At 33.0% G+C, this 19,618-nt stretch overlaps 4 protein-coding genes across 9 annotated transcripts; 1 reads left to right on the plus strand and 3 right to left on the minus strand.

Moving 5' to 3' along the window:
* Positions 1 to 116: 116 nt before the first annotated feature.
* Positions 117 to 2,035, minus strand: Lamtor2 (Late endosomal/lysosomal adaptor, MAPK and MTOR activator 2). Of its 2 annotated transcripts, XM_087412505.1 has the most exons (4): positions 1,873 to 2,035; positions 1,137 to 1,236; positions 484 to 646; positions 117 to 407 (listed from the first exon to the last, which is right to left on the minus strand). In XM_087412505.1, exons 2-4 carry the CDS (start codon positions 1,202 to 1,204, stop codon positions 258 to 260), a joined length of 381 nt encoding a protein of 126 aa, XP_087268631.1. In that variant the 5' UTR covers positions 1,205 to 1,236; positions 1,873 to 2,035; the 3' UTR covers positions 117 to 257. The 2 variants fall into 2 exon arrangements, with proteins under 2 accessions (XP_087268631.1, XP_011061514.1); XM_011063212.2 differs by lacking the exon at positions 1,873 to 2,035 and having other exon boundaries at positions 1,137 to 1,457.
* A 268-nt stretch (positions 2,036 to 2,303) lies between these two features.
* On the plus strand, positions 2,304 to 3,893 carry LOC105150258 (Coiled-coil-helix-coiled-coil-helix domain containing 2). The gene is made up of 3 exons (XM_011063208.2): positions 2,304 to 2,492; positions 2,685 to 3,067; positions 3,622 to 3,893. The coding sequence occupies exons 1-3, from the start codon at positions 2,452 to 2,454 to the stop codon at positions 3,630 to 3,632; spliced, it is 435 nt and encodes a 144-aa protein (XP_011061510.1). The 5' UTR covers positions 2,304 to 2,451; the 3' UTR covers positions 3,633 to 3,893.
* Positions 3,894 to 4,034: 141 nt separating this feature from the next.
* Miro (mitochondrial Rho GTPase) lies at positions 4,035 to 9,525 on the minus strand. Of its 3 annotated transcripts, none has more exons than XM_087412486.1 (13): positions 8,906 to 9,525; positions 8,312 to 8,517; positions 8,179 to 8,229; positions 7,997 to 8,098; positions 7,886 to 7,927; positions 7,642 to 7,807; positions 7,446 to 7,566; positions 7,183 to 7,375; positions 6,650 to 6,916; positions 6,356 to 6,568; positions 6,080 to 6,276; positions 5,086 to 5,154; positions 4,035 to 4,526 (listed from the first exon to the last, which is right to left on the minus strand). In XM_087412486.1, the coding sequence occupies exons 1-13, from the start codon at positions 9,102 to 9,104 to the stop codon at positions 4,400 to 4,402; spliced, it is 1,953 nt and encodes a 650-aa protein (XP_087268612.1). In that variant the 5' UTR covers positions 9,105 to 9,525; the 3' UTR covers positions 4,035 to 4,399. The 3 variants fall into 3 exon arrangements, with proteins under 3 accessions (XP_087268612.1, XP_011061511.1, XP_011061513.1); XM_011063209.2 differs by lacking the exon at positions 5,086 to 5,154 and adding an exon at positions 5,706 to 5,744 and having other exon boundaries at positions 8,906 to 9,522; XM_011063211.2 differs by lacking the exon at positions 5,086 to 5,154 and having other exon boundaries at positions 8,906 to 9,522.
* A 1,988-nt stretch (positions 9,526 to 11,513) lies between these two features.
* On the minus strand, positions 11,514 to 19,578 carry LOC105150257 (chromosome-associated kinesin KIF4). Of its 3 annotated transcripts, none has more exons than XM_011063207.2 (13): positions 19,126 to 19,578; positions 18,076 to 18,301; positions 17,546 to 17,981; positions 17,174 to 17,439; positions 16,620 to 17,060; positions 16,131 to 16,524; positions 15,288 to 15,654; positions 14,758 to 15,052; positions 14,530 to 14,657; positions 14,266 to 14,391; positions 13,970 to 14,161; positions 12,880 to 13,059; positions 11,514 to 12,580 (listed from the first exon to the last, which is right to left on the minus strand). In XM_011063207.2, the coding sequence occupies exons 2-13, from the start codon at positions 18,299 to 18,301 to the stop codon at positions 12,524 to 12,526; spliced, it is 3,108 nt and encodes a 1,035-aa protein (XP_011061509.2). In that variant the 5' UTR covers positions 19,126 to 19,578; the 3' UTR covers positions 11,514 to 12,523. The 3 variants fall into 3 exon arrangements, 2 of the variants coding, with proteins under 2 accessions (XP_011061509.2, XP_011061508.2); XM_011063206.2 differs by lacking the exon at positions 19,126 to 19,578 and adding an exon at positions 18,970 to 19,097; XR_015547123.1 differs by lacking the exons at positions 11,514 to 12,580; positions 12,880 to 13,059 and having other exon boundaries at positions 14,266 to 14,407.
* Between the last annotated feature and the right edge of the window lie 40 nt (positions 19,579 to 19,618).

The raw sequence follows: 19,618 nt of genomic DNA on the forward strand, positions 1-19,618 counted from the left end.
CTTCCATTTATCTATATACTTATATATTATTGTATTTATGTCTTTATATTCAGATAGCGTTTACAATCATGTACAAATGTACATATTAAAAAATGGAAATGCACGCACGCTGATACTTCGGACTAATAAAAAATATATTTATACACATACAGTACAACTTACAAATTCCTATAAACCATAAATATCATAAGTTAAATTCGTAATCTCTCGAGTACCACTGCAGACTCTTGAAAGTGAATCGATTGTGACGTAACCATTCAAGGCATATTTGCTATTGTTTTTAAGGGTTGATCGAGATACTTAGCCAACGCCTGTGCTTTTTCGCGCAGTAATCCAAATCCTACGTTCTCCTTTGCATACAAACATAAGAGTAAATTGGCTACCTCTGTAATAACGACTTTTCCTTCCTATAAAAATCAGAAAGAGTTGTAATTCTTGAAATTGCTTTCTAAAACAGTTAAGAAAACTCTAATCTGTTGCTACCATGCAATCCATGAGAACGAACTGCAGTTCGTCTTCTTTGAAGGCATTTCGCCCATTCTTTTCGTAAGCTGTCCAAATGTTACTTGTGATAGCAGCTGTAACTCTAGCGTCCTTATCTCCGTAACCACTGTATGCTAATAATCCACCATCTCTGTTGAGCAACCTGAAATGTGTATATAAATGTGTAATTAATATCTATTTAATGGTACTTTAAAACATAAAAACATTCTGGTATAATGAAGATGTAGGATTGTAGAATTTTCCATGTAATAACTTGTATCTTTACCAGCAATTTACAGCGTTATTATTAATATTACTCTCCTATAACAAAGTTGCACAAAAGTTGCAACCACACAGCTGCAACATTGCATGTTGCAGCAATATTGCAGAGATTTTTTTTTTGTAGCGATATTGTTGTAAATTCTGTGCTGTATGAGCTAAGACATCGATTTTCGCGATTTCTAAATATTGTGCACAAAAACAATTAACAAAAAAAAATAAAGGTACATATTCCCACTTTGTGCAAAGTTACTCTTGTACGAATGACATGTTTTTAGAATGAAACCTGAAATACTGCAAGCAAATTTATACCGAAAAGAAATCAGCTTACACGACACTCTATTAACGCTGATCGCTGTAAAATTCTTACTCACAAAGTATTTTCCACGCCCCCGGTATTCGCCTGACTGAGAACCTGAGTGAGCGCCTTCGGCTTCAGCATTTTATTTTTGCTTTCAATACGAGCGCGATTTTCTACTAACAAATTCTACGTTATTATATATACATATCCATACGTAAGAATGTATTGCAGCGAAGTGCGTGAAATTTATTTCGACTTTTGTGAGTCCCTATATTCTACGTCACTCTACCCTACGTTCCACGATCAGCTGTATCGCCTAATCAACAAACTTGAAAACGAGAGGGGGAAAGTTAAAAAAGGGGAGGGAATATAATCATACAATTCAACAATTGTTATTTCTTGCAATGTGCGAAGAATAAAAACTTTACATTATCGTTTGTTGTTTGTAGTTTCACATTATTCGATCCTCTATCAATTTATATCAATTTTACTCCATTCTAATAATGAAGTAATAATCATAAATCTCGAAATACTATATCTTAGGCTACGTTTCAAAACTTTCTCTCGGAGGAAAATTTTACTCGAAATATATAATACACGTAACGTATATTATAGCCTTAAATAACATGCCATTAAACATTGGAGAAAAAAAAGAGACACATATTTATGTGTAAGTTGCGAAAAAAGTTTAGTTACATAGAACAAACTTGTGAAATATCGTAAATATCGTAAGGAAAAATATTAGAAACGATTAATATGAAACTATCAATTTATGATATCTTAGCCAATTTTTACGTGGTTACGATTACTTGTGAAAATACGGAAAATCTCAGGGATCAATTTATTTATAGCATATATTCTTAGAGAGAGACACGGGTCGTTATCGTGAGAGGCAGAAATCAATGGAAATTTCGAGAAACAGCTTCGAGTCACGAGTGTCGCTTTCCACTACTTCGATTATCTAGAGTCCTAAAGTAAGAGTCTGGACAATTTCATCAAATATGGCGTGTGTATATATGCTTACACACATGTGCGTTTACACAACTGACAATTTGTACAATCGGCGCGATCGAGCTTAAAGAATTTTACAACAATTGCAAAGCTGCTTTTTTTGCTGGAGCAGTCATCAGTTTGATGAAAAGTGATAGTCATTCACAAAAATAGAGGAATATCTTTAGCCAGGCTCTTACTTTTAGGGACTCTACTTCGATTGCACAAACTGACTACTGAATCGCGAAAGACTGCGCAACGTCTATGAAGTCTATCTAGTATTAGTCAGTCTACCGTGGTCAACCAAGCTAGGTGCAATCACTGTTAACATAATTTCAAGTAACTTCACGAGTCTTCCTCCTAATTTTTATAACGCGATCAAAAGGAATTTGAGAAAGATGCCACGACGTGGACGTGCCGCCGCTCCTCCTCCGAGAACGTGAGTAATTAACGTATCTTTAATGGCAAGATAATAAATTCATTGTGACGAAAACGTCATTACTCATTGGCGCTCCCCGTTACATCACTATGACAAAGTTCACGTGTGTCTCTGACGCAAAACTTTAAATGTCGCCCTTTTCCTTCCGAATGCGGTATTAAACGAATCCTCTGAAAAGTAACTTCGTTTCAGTGTCAGACAGAGTTCACCCGTGGCTGCGCCAGCTCCATCCCGAGTGCCAGCCCATGCTCCGCCGGCGTCACCAATGGTGGCCCAGCCTCAGCAGCCGTCCCTCATGGGCCAAATGGCTGCCACTGCTGGTGGTGTCGCCATCGGATCTGCCGTGGGACATACTCTTGGTCATGCCATGACAGGACTCTTCAGTGGAGGCAGTGAGGCTGCTACTCCTGTTGCTGCAGATGTACCACAAGCTGCTGCCCAAAACACTCCTACGGCATCAGCTGCTGGTGCCTGTTCTTGGGAAGTCAAACAGTTCCTGGAATGCGCTCAGAATCATGACTTGAGCCTTTGCGAGGGCTTCAATGAGGCACTCCGTCAATGCAAGCTAGCCAACAGTCAGTAAATCTTGCTCTCTTATCTTTAGACACTTTTTAGTAACAGATATAAATAATACAGTATAACATAGATAATTATTAACATCCTTGTTGTTTGCCAATGTTAGACAAAAATGTTACACTGTGGATGTTTTCCATTTGGAATTCCACTTGATGTTCACAATACTCATGAGCATCATTTCATTCTTGTTGTTTCAAAATTAAACAAGAAATGAAATGATGAATGCAAGTGTCATTCTATTTTTTGATACTCATTGAATGCCAACAAAATAATCCTTTTGACTTGTGTCACTAATGGAAAGCACTCTATGTTTTGCTAGAAAATCTATAACATACTTTTTGCTTTATGTTTCTTGCCTTTTTATCTCATATCCTGTTTCTTCGTTTCCTGATAAAATTTGGCGAATTTCGGAAGAAACAAGAAACACGATAAAACGGTTGTAAAGAGGAAAAAAGCAAGAAACAGAAAGGAAAGAACACGTTGAAGATTATCAAGCTTTTATAATCAGACCATGTGTAAAGAGATTGCTAATTGTTTCATTTTCTGTTTTCAGATATTATGTAAATTGAGATGCAGCAAATCTAGAAATGTCTAGGCAAAATTAAAGTACATGCTCTACGATCTGTAGACCATTAACGAAATTTTATGTTTATTTTTATTGTTTATTGTTACATATTGTAGAATAAAATAGTCCTGGATCAATCCAAGATAGTAATAAATTTGTTTCTTTAAATTCTGTAAGTTGGCAGCTGCCTTTAATCTTTCCTAAATTATACACGAACATATGTATGTTACAATACAGCAATAAATTAAAACTTGAATGAAGTTACACTTTAATTTCGTTATTAATGAGAAAATTATAAATATCTAATCGCATCATTTTTCGAGAATTTAGAATATATTCACACACCTTAAAATTCACTAAAATGGTAGATTGTGTGAAATGAACAAGAAATAGACGGTATAGACAGTGCCTCACATTTTCCCACTTTATATTACAATACATTAAACAAATAACTTATTACAGAAGATGAAAATAGCTTTTATAAGATGATAAGATATACCGGGATGAGGATTTGACAAATAAAAACTTCGGTATTCTGACCAGAACCAAGTAAGCGCCTCTACACGTAAATATTTTTGCACTTTATCATATAGTTTTCTCTAATACTTAGCTATTGTATATTTCGAAAATTAGTGTGTGATTTATGAATATATATATATATTTATATATTCGTCCTATATATATCGCGATTATCTATAATACGGCTCTTTCTTTATTCGACGAGAAGAGGCAGTTAAACACGCACAAATAGCATGAATATGATAGACTATCTTTTTTCTGTGTTCAATACACGCATCATCACGTAGCCCGCGATCGTAGCGATCGCAATTCCCAATCCTGCTTTCCACCAGACCAAGGAGTCCCCTTGCATTAGGCCGAATTGATTTATGTGCCTGAAATGTCGAAGCACAAGATTTACTGTTAGTCGCGCAAGAAACGTTGACTATTCTAGCATGATAAAACCATACTGCCGTACTCTCAAAACATCGTGATTATATTTAGTGATACATATAGCGAGCAACACAGACATAAATACTGATAATACTGAAATTCGAATCAATTGACAATGGAGTTTTATCATACAAGTGATACTAAATTGAAAGGAAAAATTTTCCTGTTAGAGTATCTATCCAGTCGACATTAATTAAAAATAACGTCTTAATGTTATAATTTCGCACTTAACAATATAAATTAATATGTATGGTATTATATAACGGTTACATTGTTGAGTGCAAAATTGCAATATAGATATGTTATTTTTAGTTCATGTCGATTTCAGAGTATGTATAAGAAAAGCAGTTTAAATTGATAGAAAATTCGTAAGAGATTCGTTACATATTGCATGCTCATGCAAGAACGAAACCAAAAAAGCGGTGTATACGCTATTAAGTTATGACTTAAAACACGTGGACGACGCAAGGAAGAAACACAAGCAATAATGTGAAATAAAACCTTGTGAAACTCCACCATGGAGAGGGTAAGGATTCGACAAGCAACATGTGGATTGTACGCCTCATATGACTGAAAAGAGCCAATTACATTGTAACGTTTGGTCCGTGCGATGACATTTTTTAATATGAGCAAATTGCCCGACACATTTAACATGAGAAGATGGAGGGTGCTTTCCAATTACTTAATACATCTTTATACAAACGTAGCAAATTAATTCACATATTTTTAGTATTGATAAAGAATTTAATCCTTTCAATTACATATTCTTTGTTGTCACGATAAACTCGTGACCTTAAAAGAATTAAATTATTTATTAACACAAAAAAATAATTTGCCAACGCCTTAATCATCGTCACAACACTACATTCGTATTCAGCCCGAGAGCTATTAATCAGTACATGAAGTTATCGTGACAACGTTAAATTATTTATTAATACTGAAAATATGTAAATTAATTTACTATGTTTGTGTCAAGACGTCTCAAGCAATTGGAAATCATCCGGAGTTAACTCCGTAAGCACATGCATCGAGAGGAATATATGACGATTAATTGAATGCAGTTTTCACGATTTGTTCAAGCTTCTAGATTTTTACAGTGTGAAATTGAAATTCGAACCAACCTGTCTCGGTAAAATAATACCCACGCTCCTTGAAAGCGGCTAAACACGAAATATCTTATTGTTAATACCGAATTATCTCCTTTTTTTTCTTTTCTTTTTTAATATTACACTACTCTTTCTTAAATTAAATTTAAAGAAAAGAACGAGGAGAAGGTGCGGCATAAAACACTGTTTTCTGAAAGTAATCACAATTGGAAAATATCGTACGAAAAAAAAATAAGCGAAGAAGCTTTAAAAATCTCGACGCATAATTTATACTTTCAGATATGTCAGCTGCAAAGGAAAATATCTACTATATGTGAATCGAGGCAGCCCGAGATCCATTCGACCATGTTTCATTAATACCGTTTTTAAAGTGTGATAGATAAACTTACGGGAAGGCTGCCATCGTAGCTAATTTGACGAAGATCTCACGTCGGATCGTTCGTGAGATGCTGTACGGCTGTGGAGGCATCAGTTTGTACTTGCTGCAAAAGGCAGCCGGTTGCAACAGATAACTCTGCTTTACCTCAGAAAGGTCACTTTTATTCGCTACTATCAGAACGGGAATCTTACTATCGGCGAAATATTTCTGCAAAGACATGTGCATTGTTTATCATCGTGAATATATTTCAATCGTTGCAGCAGATGCAAAAAGACGCGATGCTTACGATGTAAATGCGCGCTATATACTCGAATGACTTTGGATTACTGGCGTCGTAAACAAGAGCAGCCGCATCACACTGTATTTCTGCTGGCGTTAAAGCATCTTGAACATTTATCACGTTTATATCCTTCAATACTATAGTTTTCTCCTGCCCATATACATGTAATGTATTCACAGTAACGTGAGCGGTCGATGGTACCGCCTTGTCATTCAGTTTCTACAATTTCGCATAAAGAGATTTAATCGCGACAGTTTTTTTGGTCAAAGTTCATGAAAAGTAATTATGATCGTGATTTACCTCGAGTTTAGGGTCAACAAGAGTTCTACATAACGTAGTCTTCCCACTACTTTTCGGTCCTATGACATGACAAGTATAAACATTTCTGCTGGACTGCTTCTTTGCCAGATCTACCTTCTTCTCACGAGTCACGACAATGGAGCTTGTTTGACACTCGTTATGATACATGTTGTATCCCAGATATGCCATGTATTCCAAGGTTTTGCGAACGTTTGTTAGTGTCAACAATGCCCATTGACACATATATCCTTGGAATGTAATCCATCCCTGTGGAAATATTATACACACGTTATGTCAAATTAAGTTGTTTTCAAATATATGTACATGTATATATATTATTGTCTAATATTTTTCCATTTCTAAAACCTACATATCTTGTCGTTTAATATTCTTTATCGATTTATTCTACACAAGTTTCAAATCTAACAGTTTGTTTTTACTGATACCATTATGCTGATCAGCATATTGGCTTCTTCTTCTTTCATAAAAAAGAATCGATCAGTATCAGAAGTAACGATGATGCGAACCATTACCTTTTCATTCGTAGCTACAGTGTACTTGTATTCATCACCCCATGGTGGGAAAAGACATCGCGAGAACAATGACTCCATTTCCAAGGGTGAGAGAGCTCCGTCGCGATCGCGATCGTGTTGCATAAACAGTAACGTTAAAAACTCCTGTCCCTTGTGTGATAATTCCGTGCTGCAGCCGGATGGAACTTTCAATCTGAAAATCGGAATTATTCAATGACATTTATTGAAAGAATTCTAAGTAACTTTGTGACCTTTATACGTACGAAGGATGAATATATTCTTTTGACATTTGCAGCTCATTATCATATCCGAATTTCCTTAACACAGCCCAAGTCGTTTCATTTCTTCCACGTTGTATGAATAAACATTGTAAATACATAAAACCTACGAAATTGCAATTAATGAAGTTTTTTGTAAATTTGTTTAGATTTAATATGAAATAACTAAAATATATCTCACCTTTCATCGTGACACACCCATTACATATACCGTCGCAGATGTTTTTTGATAGAACAGCTTTTACATCCTCCAGCACTTGTGGTTGTAATGGCGTGTTAAAGCACCACTGCTGAAATGCATTCAACTCCATATCGTTTAAAAGTCCATCGTTATCTACATCACATATCTGCATTGGAAAAAAAAACAATATAATTTATATCATAAAAATCATAATTTTTTTTGTATATTTATATAAAACACTTACTTTAAAAATTCGCTGTAGGGCAGTTTTGCATTCTTCTGTGAGCTGGTATAAGAGATTAAATTTAAAAAAATTTAGATATTAAATTAAAGAAATATAAGACAAATATCTCACCTCCTGTGTGTCATAATTATATAAAGGTGTAGTCGGATGCAGAACTGCCTTTTGTGCATAATAAAATGTTTCCGAGACATTCTGAAGTGTTTTTGCCGAACACTGGAAAGAGATACATCATATTCTTTTATATAATGCTTCTTCTGAGATTTTTCTCATTTATCAGCAAAATGGTATCTTACCTCTATGCAACTTTCAATCTCTGTGAACTCTTTCATAATGGGATATACAGCCTGGAATTGCAAAAGTAGAAATCATTAACACATATGTGCTAAATGAGGATGCTAACTGAAATCTCTGTAAGAGACTGCAAACCTCTATGGTGGAATAATCCACGAGATCAATCTTGTTGCCTACAAGCACAACTGGACATCGATTGTCGGGCGAGCATCTTCTGATTAATGGTAGCCAATAGCTGGCAGCTCTGTCCAGAGTGTCCTCGTCGTCCACGGAATAAACTACACATATCACATGTGCCTTTTGAATCTCTTCTGCTAGTTGATCCTCTGTTTGCTCCACAGCTACAAACAACGTCAAATTTTTGCTTTAATATAAGACAGGAGGAAATACAATTAATGTAACAAATTCTCTAACAAATTATCCAGATAACACAAAATCCAAAATCAAGATAAATCTGTTAAAGACATTTTATATCCTTATTTTAGGATTTCATAGTTGATCCTTATATCTAAAATCATCTTAAGTAATAATTTAAAAATCAGAGATTATATAGTATAATATTATTATCTTAAAACATTACTTAAAGCAGTTTTGAAATGAGAGCTAACCTTAGACTTTGGTCTGAATTAATCATGTTTAGATGTTTTAATATCTTGAACATTATGAAGTAGTATAGCACTGTGATATGCAGAATTAAAAAGAGAGAAATACAGGAACGCTCGAGGATACCTGAATAATCGACTATATGCGTCGGCACTTGCTCTGGAGTGACATCCGCCGGTATCGTGATCTCCTCGGCCTTACTCGGAACCTCCTCCGCGTATTCCTCACTCACGAGGGACAATATCAAGGAGGTCTTACCGACGCCGCGCTCACCGATGAGCAATATTCTGACGTTGCGTCGAGACGTAACCGGACGCTGCACCATGCTGTCCGCCGACTGTACCGCTTCAACAACGAACGACGTTCAATCTCTCGCGAACGGCATCCTCACTCCGCACTTCCCAGAGAAGTGACGGTGACCGGAATATAACCTATAATACCGCCGTGAATACGCCAACAACACACGGCATCAGCCTTGGCACTTCTATCTTACGTTGACATTTTATTTAACGTTGAAGACAATCAACAACGCATCACACTCTCGACTCTATCTCCTCTCTTTCTTTTAGAACTTTTAAAACAGAGTGTGTATCGTACCGTAGAAGGATCGCACTTTGCCTCAAGTCTTAACGCTTCATCGAGATCAGCTCCAATCGTCGCCGCTGGAGACTAAGTAAACCTCGGCGGATTCGGCTAAAGTAGTAACGCTCCGAGGGTGGCCTTTTCAAGGTTATCTATGCCACCGCAATGAATGATACTGTGTGTGCAAATGTACATACATGCGTAATACGTAGCAGTGTGCGCGCATGAAGATCCGTTCGCCTTGCGCTTATGTTTCTCTGTAATGGATAAGGAACATGCTGTACTAAAAAAAATTAAGCATTCTGACTTAATAATTGCTCGTAATTCCATTAAAAATCATTGTACTGCAATTAAAAAAAAAACAGATTCTTAAAGTTGATACGTTGCTCTGTTGAGTAGTATAATTATCAATTTAAAAAAAAAAACAAAATATACAGGATGTCTGATAATTGTTTTGAGAGAATTCATGGACATGTAAAGTGGACTATATAAACTGCAAGAGACGAAAATTGTTTATTTTCTTCTCATAGAGTTCTAAGAATTTTTTCAGAATTTTTTTAGAATTTTTTAATACGTATTTTCTCATGTTGTTAAAAATGAGAAAATGCAGTACTAAAAAGTTGATAAAAAATTTTGAAAAAATTTGTAGAGTTCTATGAGAAGGAAATAAATAATTTTCATCTCTTGCAGTTTTTCTGTAAAGTTGATAGTATTTAAAAAATTATTGAAAACCAATTTTTGACAATTTTTTTTTTTTAGCAATTAATATCTTGTTAACTAGTGCGAAAATTGCAAAATGATAGAGGACTTTCCGTCTCAGTTTAGTCCGCTCTACATGTCCACGAACTCTGTCAGAACAATATTTATTAGACACCCTGCATAAATTTGAGTCAAAACCATCGTATTACTGTGCAATGGTCATAACAACAGTAATATCACATTTTTATAACTCAAATTTCTATCTATATATTTTACATTTAAAAAAATTAGCATAATATTATTTGATAGAGCTAAGTTTCAGAATCTGTTTTAGAATCTGTTTTATTAATTACGGTACGATAAAATTTTTAATGGAGTTATGAGCAATCAAAATCAGAATGTTTTTTTATTTAATCCGCGTGTAACTTGGTAACAAAAAGTCGTAGAAATATTTTTTAAAAACGAACTTTTAAAAAAAACTTTAAGCTTTCATGTCAAATAATCGAAAATTTCGCAACAAATATATTCTGTATATGATTTGAGCTAACAAAATTCCACAGAACTTTTTCTCCAACCTAATGTTATTTGGTATAATATTACAATAAGTTTTATGCATTTTTAACGCTTTTTAATATCACACTTTCTAATAAATTTTTCGTACTGATAAAACTATTACCTTACATGGAACAGTGCATATGGCAACATAACAACACTTTTTATGACTAACGTTCAATAAATTGATTTAATTTATGTGGATTGGAATAACTGTAAATTAAATATAAAACCGTCTTTAAATAATCAATAATAAAATAAAAGAATCACCACTATATAAGGCAGGAGATTCAAATTACTCAAATCTATTCACAGAAAAGGAATGGAAACACGCAGCAAAAATTTAAAATATATAACTTATTAGACAAAAATTATAGCAAACACAGATAATACAAATAATACAATTTTATCGGAAAAAAGTGAGAATAGTGAGTTTTTAAAAAGTGAGCAAAAGTGAGTCTTCTTCAAAATAGTGAGTAAAAAGAGAACTCAGCGGCAAATCTGAATTTATAATAGATGTTTTAAGCCTTAAGAAATTGATCAATTACAGTTGAATGCGAGGAGAATAATTGACTATGATTCGTCCATTTCTTATGGCTTAAAAAGATATTCTAGCGGGTAAAAAAAATCGATTTTTTTTTTATATATTTTGCAAGTATTTGATATAGAAAATATGTCTGTAAAAGAAATTAACTCGATTCCCAAAATTAACAAAGTTAACATCTGGTAAGGAGCGATCTTCGGCTTATTTTCGCAAAAAAATGCGAAGTTCAAAAGATATCGACTTTCTTATTTCAAAAAAAAAGAATTTGATGATGGGAAGAAGAATGAAGAAGCTGGAAATGTTGCAACACATTTAACGGCATATTAACCGAACTAAAATTTTATGGTTTTTTTTCGGTTCTTTTTTCAGTTCTTAATTTTTAATTTTTATTCTTGTTCTTAATTTTTGTTCTACCCGTTTCTTCGTTCAAATCATCAATATTTAATACAGTATCGTCAATTCTTTTAATAATCAGAAATATCTCCAACACCATATGATATAAGAAATCTAGTGGGATCGCGAGACATATTTAATGTAAACTTTTTTTTTAAGATACTAGCATTTCTTTTATTTAGATCTTCCTCACCAACATGTTACAAGAATTTATTCTAAGTCATGAAATTCAAGAATACATATGTAGATATTATGTAATAAGTGAGATCTATCCATAAGAATCAAATAAGTTGTAAGAAAGGACTGGGAGAAATATATCTAAAATAATGTTTACGTAATTTTTATTCAGCCACGTGATCAATTGACGCCTTTTTTCGATTAGGCTCTCTAGATTGAAGGGGTGGACATTCTCTCTTCCCCCTTCTTCCCCTCCTTCTTCTTAATAGAACAAATTTAAAGAATAAATAAAGCAAGTGAGTAGAACCGAAAAAACCGTAATTTTTACAGTTTCGATTTTCTTTACTGATAAAAAAAAACCGAAATTGAAATCGAAATATGTATTTGATATTTTATTAAATGGAAATCGAATCGAAAAAACTTTTCGATCCGGATCTCTGATTATGTTTGGTCAATTTTCTCTATGATTGCTCGATTTATATGATAAATTCAATTATAAAATTTGATAATATTGATAATACATAATATTGTATAATTAATCGATTTATTATTGTATAAAACGTAAGATGTAAACAAATGGGGAAGGCTCCGATTGCACACATCACATGTTACACATGTATCACTAATTGGCCAATTAAAAAATTATCATGTTTAGTTTATGTCAAAATATAAAAAGTGAAATAAATATTTGTGACACAAAAAATTAAAATATTATATACAATATTTAGATTGAGCATAATACTATGAAGCAAATGTACTTTTCAGGTACAATTGGAAAAAAATTATCATCTTCTTTTCTAATCACATCTCGTTTCATCTGACATTATAACATCTGAAAACAGCATAGTACGCAACTGGAAAGAAAAATGCAAATAAAAATTGATAACATATTACATATACTAAATATATTAGGTGTTGGAATTAATTCGTAGCGTTTTTTAATGAAAGAATGTTATTTATTTCACATGAGCATTAAAAAATACATTAATGAAAGTACTTCCCATCACTTGTAAAACGCTACGAATTAATTCCAACACCTAATATATATATATATATATATATATATATATATATATATGTGTATATACTAATTAATATAATATCTAGACACACAAATATGATATGTATCTAAATATAATGTAATGACACTTACATTCTCTTTGTTTCTATTTTGACATTGTTCCGAGTCACAGTCACAGTTGTTGCAGGTAACGGCATTCTTACGACACGTACATATCCGCGTAGCACATTTTGTTTTACAAGCACATTTTATCTCATTATTAGATTCTATCGTATTAAAAGTCAGTTGTTGAACTGAGAGTTTCGATTTATTCTAAATAAAGAAAATAATTATTTAAATTCCACGTCTATATAATTTCGCAATTATACAGACTATTTAATTTTTGTATATACAACAAGGGACCCTCGTGAAGGATTAAATTCTGATTTTGATGAAACTTTATATACATATTATATAAAAAGATGAATTTAGAAAATATCAGCGACGGAAAAACGGTTTTAAGGGACTAGCGCACAATCAAATAGAAAGAGGAAGAGGGATTAATAGCGTCCGTAAATTCGATTTACTTACTAACTTTGAATCGACACTGTTCTTTTTAGCTGCATTTTCTTGCACAATTTAGCTCTTCTTTTGCAGCTAAATAGAACAAACCATTAACTCGGAGTCGGGTCTAGTCAGTAAATCTAACATGCTATAAGAATTTCAACCTGTTAGAAACTGTGTATTCCACAATACATGGTTTTCGAATGGTTGAAATTCTTATTCTCTGTTCTCTGTTCCTTTGATTGCGCAGAGTCCCTAAGAGTGAAATCATCCCTTATTTATTATGTTTAATTATTTTTTTAAAAACATTATTAACGTGAGTAAATAGAGATAATTAAAATTATTACAAAAACCATTGTTTAGAAAATATTTTTTGATCTCTGGAATAGTCTCTGAGAAATCACGAAAAAAACTAAAACCCGCGTTTATCTATAAGAAGATAATTTCATCCCTTGAAATCATTTTTCCGCCATAACTGATATTTTTTTAATTCACCTTTTTATATAATCTATGTGTATACAGTTTCATTAAAATCAGAATTTAACTTGCGAGATTCCCTCATTATTAGTAACAAAAACTGGATGACAAAAATGACATAGAAACAAACAAGTATCGATAAGATACATATAACATTTGTCGTAATTAAGACAGTTTCTGTAATATAAATTTAATATGAAACCTGTAATTTTTGTATGCGATTATAAAGCGGCGTATTTTTCCAATCTGGATCTTTATCGACATCATCTTCTATCACTAAACTGTCATTGTACGATAGGTAAGCATTCTCGAATATTTCTTCTTTTATTTTACTTTCCGTCTTTCTTTTCTTGGGCGATGATTTTTTATTTTCATCTAAATTCTTTGTCGAAACCTAAAATGCATAATAATAATAATTTCATTCTTTTTTCTGAGTAAGCACACAAAGTATGTTTACTTCTTTTATTTTATTTAAACGTTTCATAAAATTAATTATACCTGTCTTTTTACAGATTTTGTCAAAGATTTTTCAGTATCAGATAAATCTTGCGAACAAGATATTTTATTTACTCTCTCTTGTTTTTCATACTCTTCTAGTCGTGCTTCTAGATTCTGATACTTTTCCTAAAATGTCAGTTATCTTTACATAATTGACTTGGTAGCATATTATATGTATATCCACATAATATGAATATTATATGCATATAAATATGTACATACATCATATATAATATGCAATATTTTTCTATGATATATACTAACTTTCAATTCGTTATACTTGTAACATTGTTGCTTCCTGTCTTGTGTAACTACAAGAAATGTTGTTTTAAGTGCTACTTTTGCGTCCATTATTGTACGTATCATATTCCATCGAGTATTTGTTCTAGTTTCTAAAGAAAAAGAAATTTAGTAACGAATTACCGCACTTACTAGTAAAGTGACTCTCAATGCTCAGTAAAATTATCCAAATCAACTTAACAGAAATCCTACCCTGATCTGACTCAAGAAGCTTTTGTTGCAGATCTGCAATTTGTATGTTACGCAATTCTATGAATTCAGTAACAGTTGCAAGCTCCTTTTCATCCGGCTCGTTATTTTTTTTAAGTTGCTGCAATTGATATACCAACGAAGCTCTATCTTGCATCAATTTTTCAAGAGAATAATCTGCTTCTACGGTAGCCATTAATACTTCCATTTCTTGAGCGATCCAAGTTTTTATCTCTTCTTTGCTATTGGCCTTCTTTTCTTGTCGTTGCATCGCCTTTTTCTGCATCTCCAAAGCACCCTGCCATACATAAATCACTCAGCTTAATATCTTGCATAGCAGAAATATCGTTATGAAATGCCAACATATAATAAGCCTATCACTAGAAAGAATAGATCATAAGTGCGTTCCATTTTGCAGAATCTACAGCGCTTGTAAGCATTATTTGTCCTTATTTAACATTTAATAAACAATAAGAATGAAATAATGCTTGCAATGAAAACTTAACGCACCTATTGTCGTCAAAGAAACGTACCTTTAATCTTTTGTTAATTGCAAAAGCTTCCTCCATTTTCCTTTTAAAAACATTCTCCTGTTTATTATGTTGTATTTTCATGCGTACCATTTCGTAAGCACGTTTACGATCCTGCATTCTTAATTTAATAATTTCCTTTTCCTTGGATTGTTTCCACTTTGTAAAATTATTTACATCGTTGCGCATCTGTCTGATAAGCTTAACTCGAGTCTCTTTTAACGATTGTATCTCACTGGAGAGAATTTTAATTCTTTGATCTTGCTTCTCTTTCGCTTTGATTATCTTGTTCTGTTCCATGCATCTACGTGTCAATTCCGCTATCTTTTTTTCCAGTTCTTGCACTCTTTTACGACGCGTCTCAGCCAATCTGTGCACAAAAAACATTTAAATAAAGTATTAGATCCTGTCTATAATAGATGTATATATAATAAGTCTTTTTTTTAAGCTCTAAACTATGAGACGTTAAGTCCTAAGCTATAAACTTTATAGTTGAGATCTGATTAGCTTACTTAAAGTTTACGTCTTAAGGTAAAAGACTTCTTAGAAATATCTAGAAAAAAGTCGCGTCACAATTTAAAACTCAGAACAAAAGGCTAAAGACTTAATAGTACACTTATCGATTAGTACCTATATTTTTTACAACTCTTAACGGCAATATCGTTATATATAGGATGTCTCAGAATGATCATCAAATATTTCGTGTGCAAATAGAGCGGATTAAAGTGAATCGAAAAGTCCTCTACCATTTTTCGTAATAGTTAACAAAAAAGTTTAGTAAAAACTAAACTTACTAAAAAGACAAATAGAGAAGCTAGGCGACAAAAACGCTTTAAAATAACTTACTTAGAACTGATATTGTGAGCCGTTGTATGAACCGTTTGTAAATTCTCCTCTTTTTCCACATGTAGCCGTTTGATTTCTTGTTCCATCTCCATGACATTCCTACGACTTTCAGCGGTTTCTTGCGTTACATTTTTCAACAGTTCCGACACGAGGCTTTCTTTGAGTGCCAATTCCTTATTAATAATTTGGACTTCGTTATTTCGCTCCGCTTGCCGTAGTGTGTGTTCCTCTTCCTTTCTATCAAAATAATCCAAATTATCCTCGATGTCGTTCAATTCCTCTGTACGTACACATTCTATATCTTCTTCCATGTGCATGACACAACAATGTTTAGAATTGGATATTTTATGATTTATAAGTTCTTCGGATGCTTTCTTCTCGTTATTTTGGAGATCTATGCGCATAAAATAACATCAAATTAAAGACTCATCAAAGTTTGTAGTTTATAAACAAATAATTAATGCGATGTTGACACACAGAAAAACTCACCTAACATCTTTTCATATATCGCTTTTAATTTATTTCGCTTTTCATCGTCGATTTCGAGACAAGAATCAAAATCTTGTAAAATTTGCTTGAATTCATCAAGTAATAACGATATAGTAAATCTGATTTTTTCCCGAGCCTGTTCGGCCATTTCCGCTCGTTCATGCATAATTACGATTTCTCTTAAATTCGAATTCAACTTTTCCGTCATATCTCTAAACTTTTGTTGTAATACACTATATCTCTTCTCGAGTGCCTCGTGTTCCTTCGGACATGTTAAGCCAAATTCCTGATTCGCAAGCGCCAGCCGCAGTTCTTGAACTAATTTGTTCAACCGATTGATCTCTGCTACTTTCGGATCTTGGTTCACAATTGGCTTATTCTTTATCTTACGTGCGCGATCCGCATATCTCAATGTACTAAGAGTTTCATCCAAGTTATAATCTGCAAACAGAATTTTCATAACTTGATAGATATTGAAATATGTTAGAATACAAGTAGGCAGTTAGTTGGACAGACGAAGGCGTAGAAGAGAATAAGAGTATCCGAATACCAACCAGCAGGACTGACACAGGCAACCATAAGAGTCATGGAATTACCACCCAAGGAATCTTGCAACAATCTTGTAAGTTTACTATCTCTGTATCCGATATATGTTCCAGAGGCACCATCACCAAGTTGTGAAATAACATTGCCCAAAGCCAACAATCCCTTGTTTATATTCACACCTTCTTTAAATCGTTCCCCAGTTGTTTGAGTTTTTTTACTACGTTCGGAACCCGCTAAATCAACCAAATGAAATTTCGCCACTGTCGCTGTATTCCTGTTTGAAAAGTCGAATTATTTCCATTCTCATACGTTTAGTATCGCAGGCTAGAATGACAGAATAAAAAACAGTAGTATAGAATAAAAAAGCAATAATTACTCACGGATCATCTTTCTTTTGCTGATGTATACATAATGTAAATATAGCATGACTACGACTGCTATGTGCATTCATTGCGGTTGCACCTGTTATGCGACCCAGGGAACCTTGGGTCAAACATTTTAACGTTTCTCGCGCATCTTCAACTGGTTTCTCGGTTATACCGACAATTTTTATATTTTTACTGTCCTCTCTAATATCTACAATGGATTGGCTTTTTTGCTTATCAGACAAAAGATCATACAATTGTTCTTGATACAATTCCATGAATGAGACTGCTACTTTGAAACTCCAATCTTCCTTGGATTGAATTATTTCAAATATATCATATATAGCTCTTGGTATAATACCCTTCTCTTCCACACCTGTATAATTGGTACCCATAGAATGGGTTTTGCCACTTCCAGTCTGTCCATATGCTAATATTGTAACATTATAGCCTACAAAAAATTATTTATCTTTAATGTAATACAAACACAACATTGTATCTAAAAAATATAAAGATTTGAAAAAATATTTATATGAAATATTTACCTTGAAAGATATTATCTACAAGTTGTTTAATCGCTGTGTTATAAAAATCTTCCTGTCCAATGTGAGGAGGAAACACATAATTGTACGTAAACGCTTTGTCAGTATTGCGTATACAGATTTGCGGTTCTCCAAGTGTAACATCTAAACATGTTTGGCAACCTTTTTCAAGCTCATTGTCTACTAATGGACGGATACGTAGAGCAACACTAATATTATTATCACACATCTGCAATAACAATGTTATATTAAATATACATTAAATATATTGAAAACACAGCATAGAGGCATTATATCACACCAATCACACTGTTATTACATATTTAACAATATTTTTTTAGATTCATACACAATTCATTATTTTAATATTATGTAGTAAGCTTAATTTGTTTGATTTAAAACAATTAAGTCTTATGTGTGTCTTAAATTATTTTTGAGTTATTAAATATCAAGGCAATATATACACAAACACACATCTGTTTATTCAATACATAAAAGTCAAACTTGAAAGTTCAATTTAAGATAAACACATACAATTATTAAAAATAATATCAGAAAACAAGATCAAGAATATATGCTGTAATTCGTAGAACAAGTTGAAAGCTTCTAAATATTAACCAATCAGTGGAGTCTTAAAAAAAAAAAGACATTTGCACATTTTGTTATTCCAATATCAAATATTTGTGTAAAACATATTCATAACGCCTTGCCTGGCTGATGTGCAACTTTCAATATTTCTAAGTAAATCTCAAATGGAGAGATTCAGTCAATAGGATGCCCTTTTCATCAAATAAGAAAATAAACTTCCAATAAAAATAAACCACATCCACATTGCACAAATTTTGCTATTATTGGATAGTCAAAGTCTATTTTTACAAGATTATCAAAAAATCGTACTTTCCGTTCATACAATTTCACCACACGGAGCGTAATGGAATATATTCTAAGAAAATTATACACGACTTAGAATTGAAGAATCACGAGACATTTCATATACGCATTTCTTCTTTTAGTTATACCTAATAATATAACTATTTAGTTATACCAGCCTACCTTTCAGCGAAGGTCAATACAGTCAATATAATATACCCATATATAACAAAAGTCTCCCAACTTCAAACTGTTGACAACACGCGGGCTGCTTTCCGTTTCACGTGATTTCACGCATGATGCGCATGATACAATATTTATCCTTGTTATTCACCGAATGTTAAACAAGGATAAATGATGCATCTGCCAGAGTAAATCTCTCTGATCATGCGCATCATGCGTAGACGCAGCCACGGTATCGACATTAAGATGTCTTTACATGACGTCAAACATCAAAGCATTCGCAGTTAATATTTAATAATTTTACTGAAATTGAATTTAATGTGCGAGGTACTAATAATGGAATCTTGTAGTTTACACTGTATAATGTAAATAAATATAAAGGACCTCGTACAAAGTCATAGGATTTTGGTCTTCAGTGAAATTGGCTGAAATTTTAGTATATATTATAGTTCTGGAAATGTACAAGTCAAATTGAAATGTGAAGCAATTTCAA

Source organism: Acromyrmex echinatior, chromosome 13 (genome assembly GCF_024713525.1).
Source record: "Acromyrmex echinatior isolate Ae372 chromosome 13, ASM2471352v2, whole genome shotgun sequence".
NCBI classification, from domain to species: domain Eukaryota; kingdom Metazoa; phylum Arthropoda; class Insecta; order Hymenoptera; family Formicidae; genus Acromyrmex; species Acromyrmex echinatior.

Coding starts and splice junctions, on each gene's coding strand:
- Lamtor2 (XM_087412505.1), bottom strand. CDS start 1,204: ATGCTGAAGCCGAAGGCGCTCACTCAGGTTCTCAGTCAGGCGAATACC. Junction 647..1,136: donor GGGGGCGTGGAAAATACTTT/GTGAGTAAGAAT, acceptor TACACATTTCAG/GTTGCTCAACAGAGATGGTG. Junction 408..483: donor TCGTTCTCATGGATTGCATG/GTAGCAACAGAT, acceptor TGATTTTTATAG/GAAGGAAAAGTCGTTATTAC.
- LOC105150258 (XM_011063208.2), top strand. CDS start 2,452: ATGCCACGACGTGGACGTGCCGCCGCTCCTCCTCCGAGAAC. Junction 2,493..2,684: donor GCCGCTCCTCCTCCGAGAAC/GTGAGTAATTAA, acceptor ACTTCGTTTCAG/TGTCAGACAGAGTTCACCCG.
- Miro (XM_087412486.1), bottom strand. CDS start 9,104: ATGGTGCAGCGTCCGGTTACGTCTCGACGCAACGTCAGAATATTGCTC. Junction 7,808..7,885: donor CCCTACAGCGAATTTTTAAA/GTAAGTGTTTTA, acceptor TTTCCAATGCAG/ATATGTGATGTAGATAACGA. Junction 6,569..6,649: donor TTGTTGACCCTAAACTCGAG/GTAAATCACGAT, acceptor GCGAAATTGTAG/AAACTGAATGACAAGGCGGT.
- LOC105150257 (XM_011063207.2), bottom strand. CDS start 18,301: ATGTGTGATAATAATATTAGTGTTGCTCTACGTATCCGTCCATTAGTA. Junction 15,053..15,287: donor CAATTAACAAAAGATTAAAG/GTACGTTTCTTT, acceptor TATGTATGGCAG/GGTGCTTTGGAGATGCAGAA. Junction 14,392..14,529: donor ACAAGTATAACGAATTGAAA/GTTAGTATATAT, acceptor CTGACATTTTAG/GAAAAGTATCAGAATCTAGA.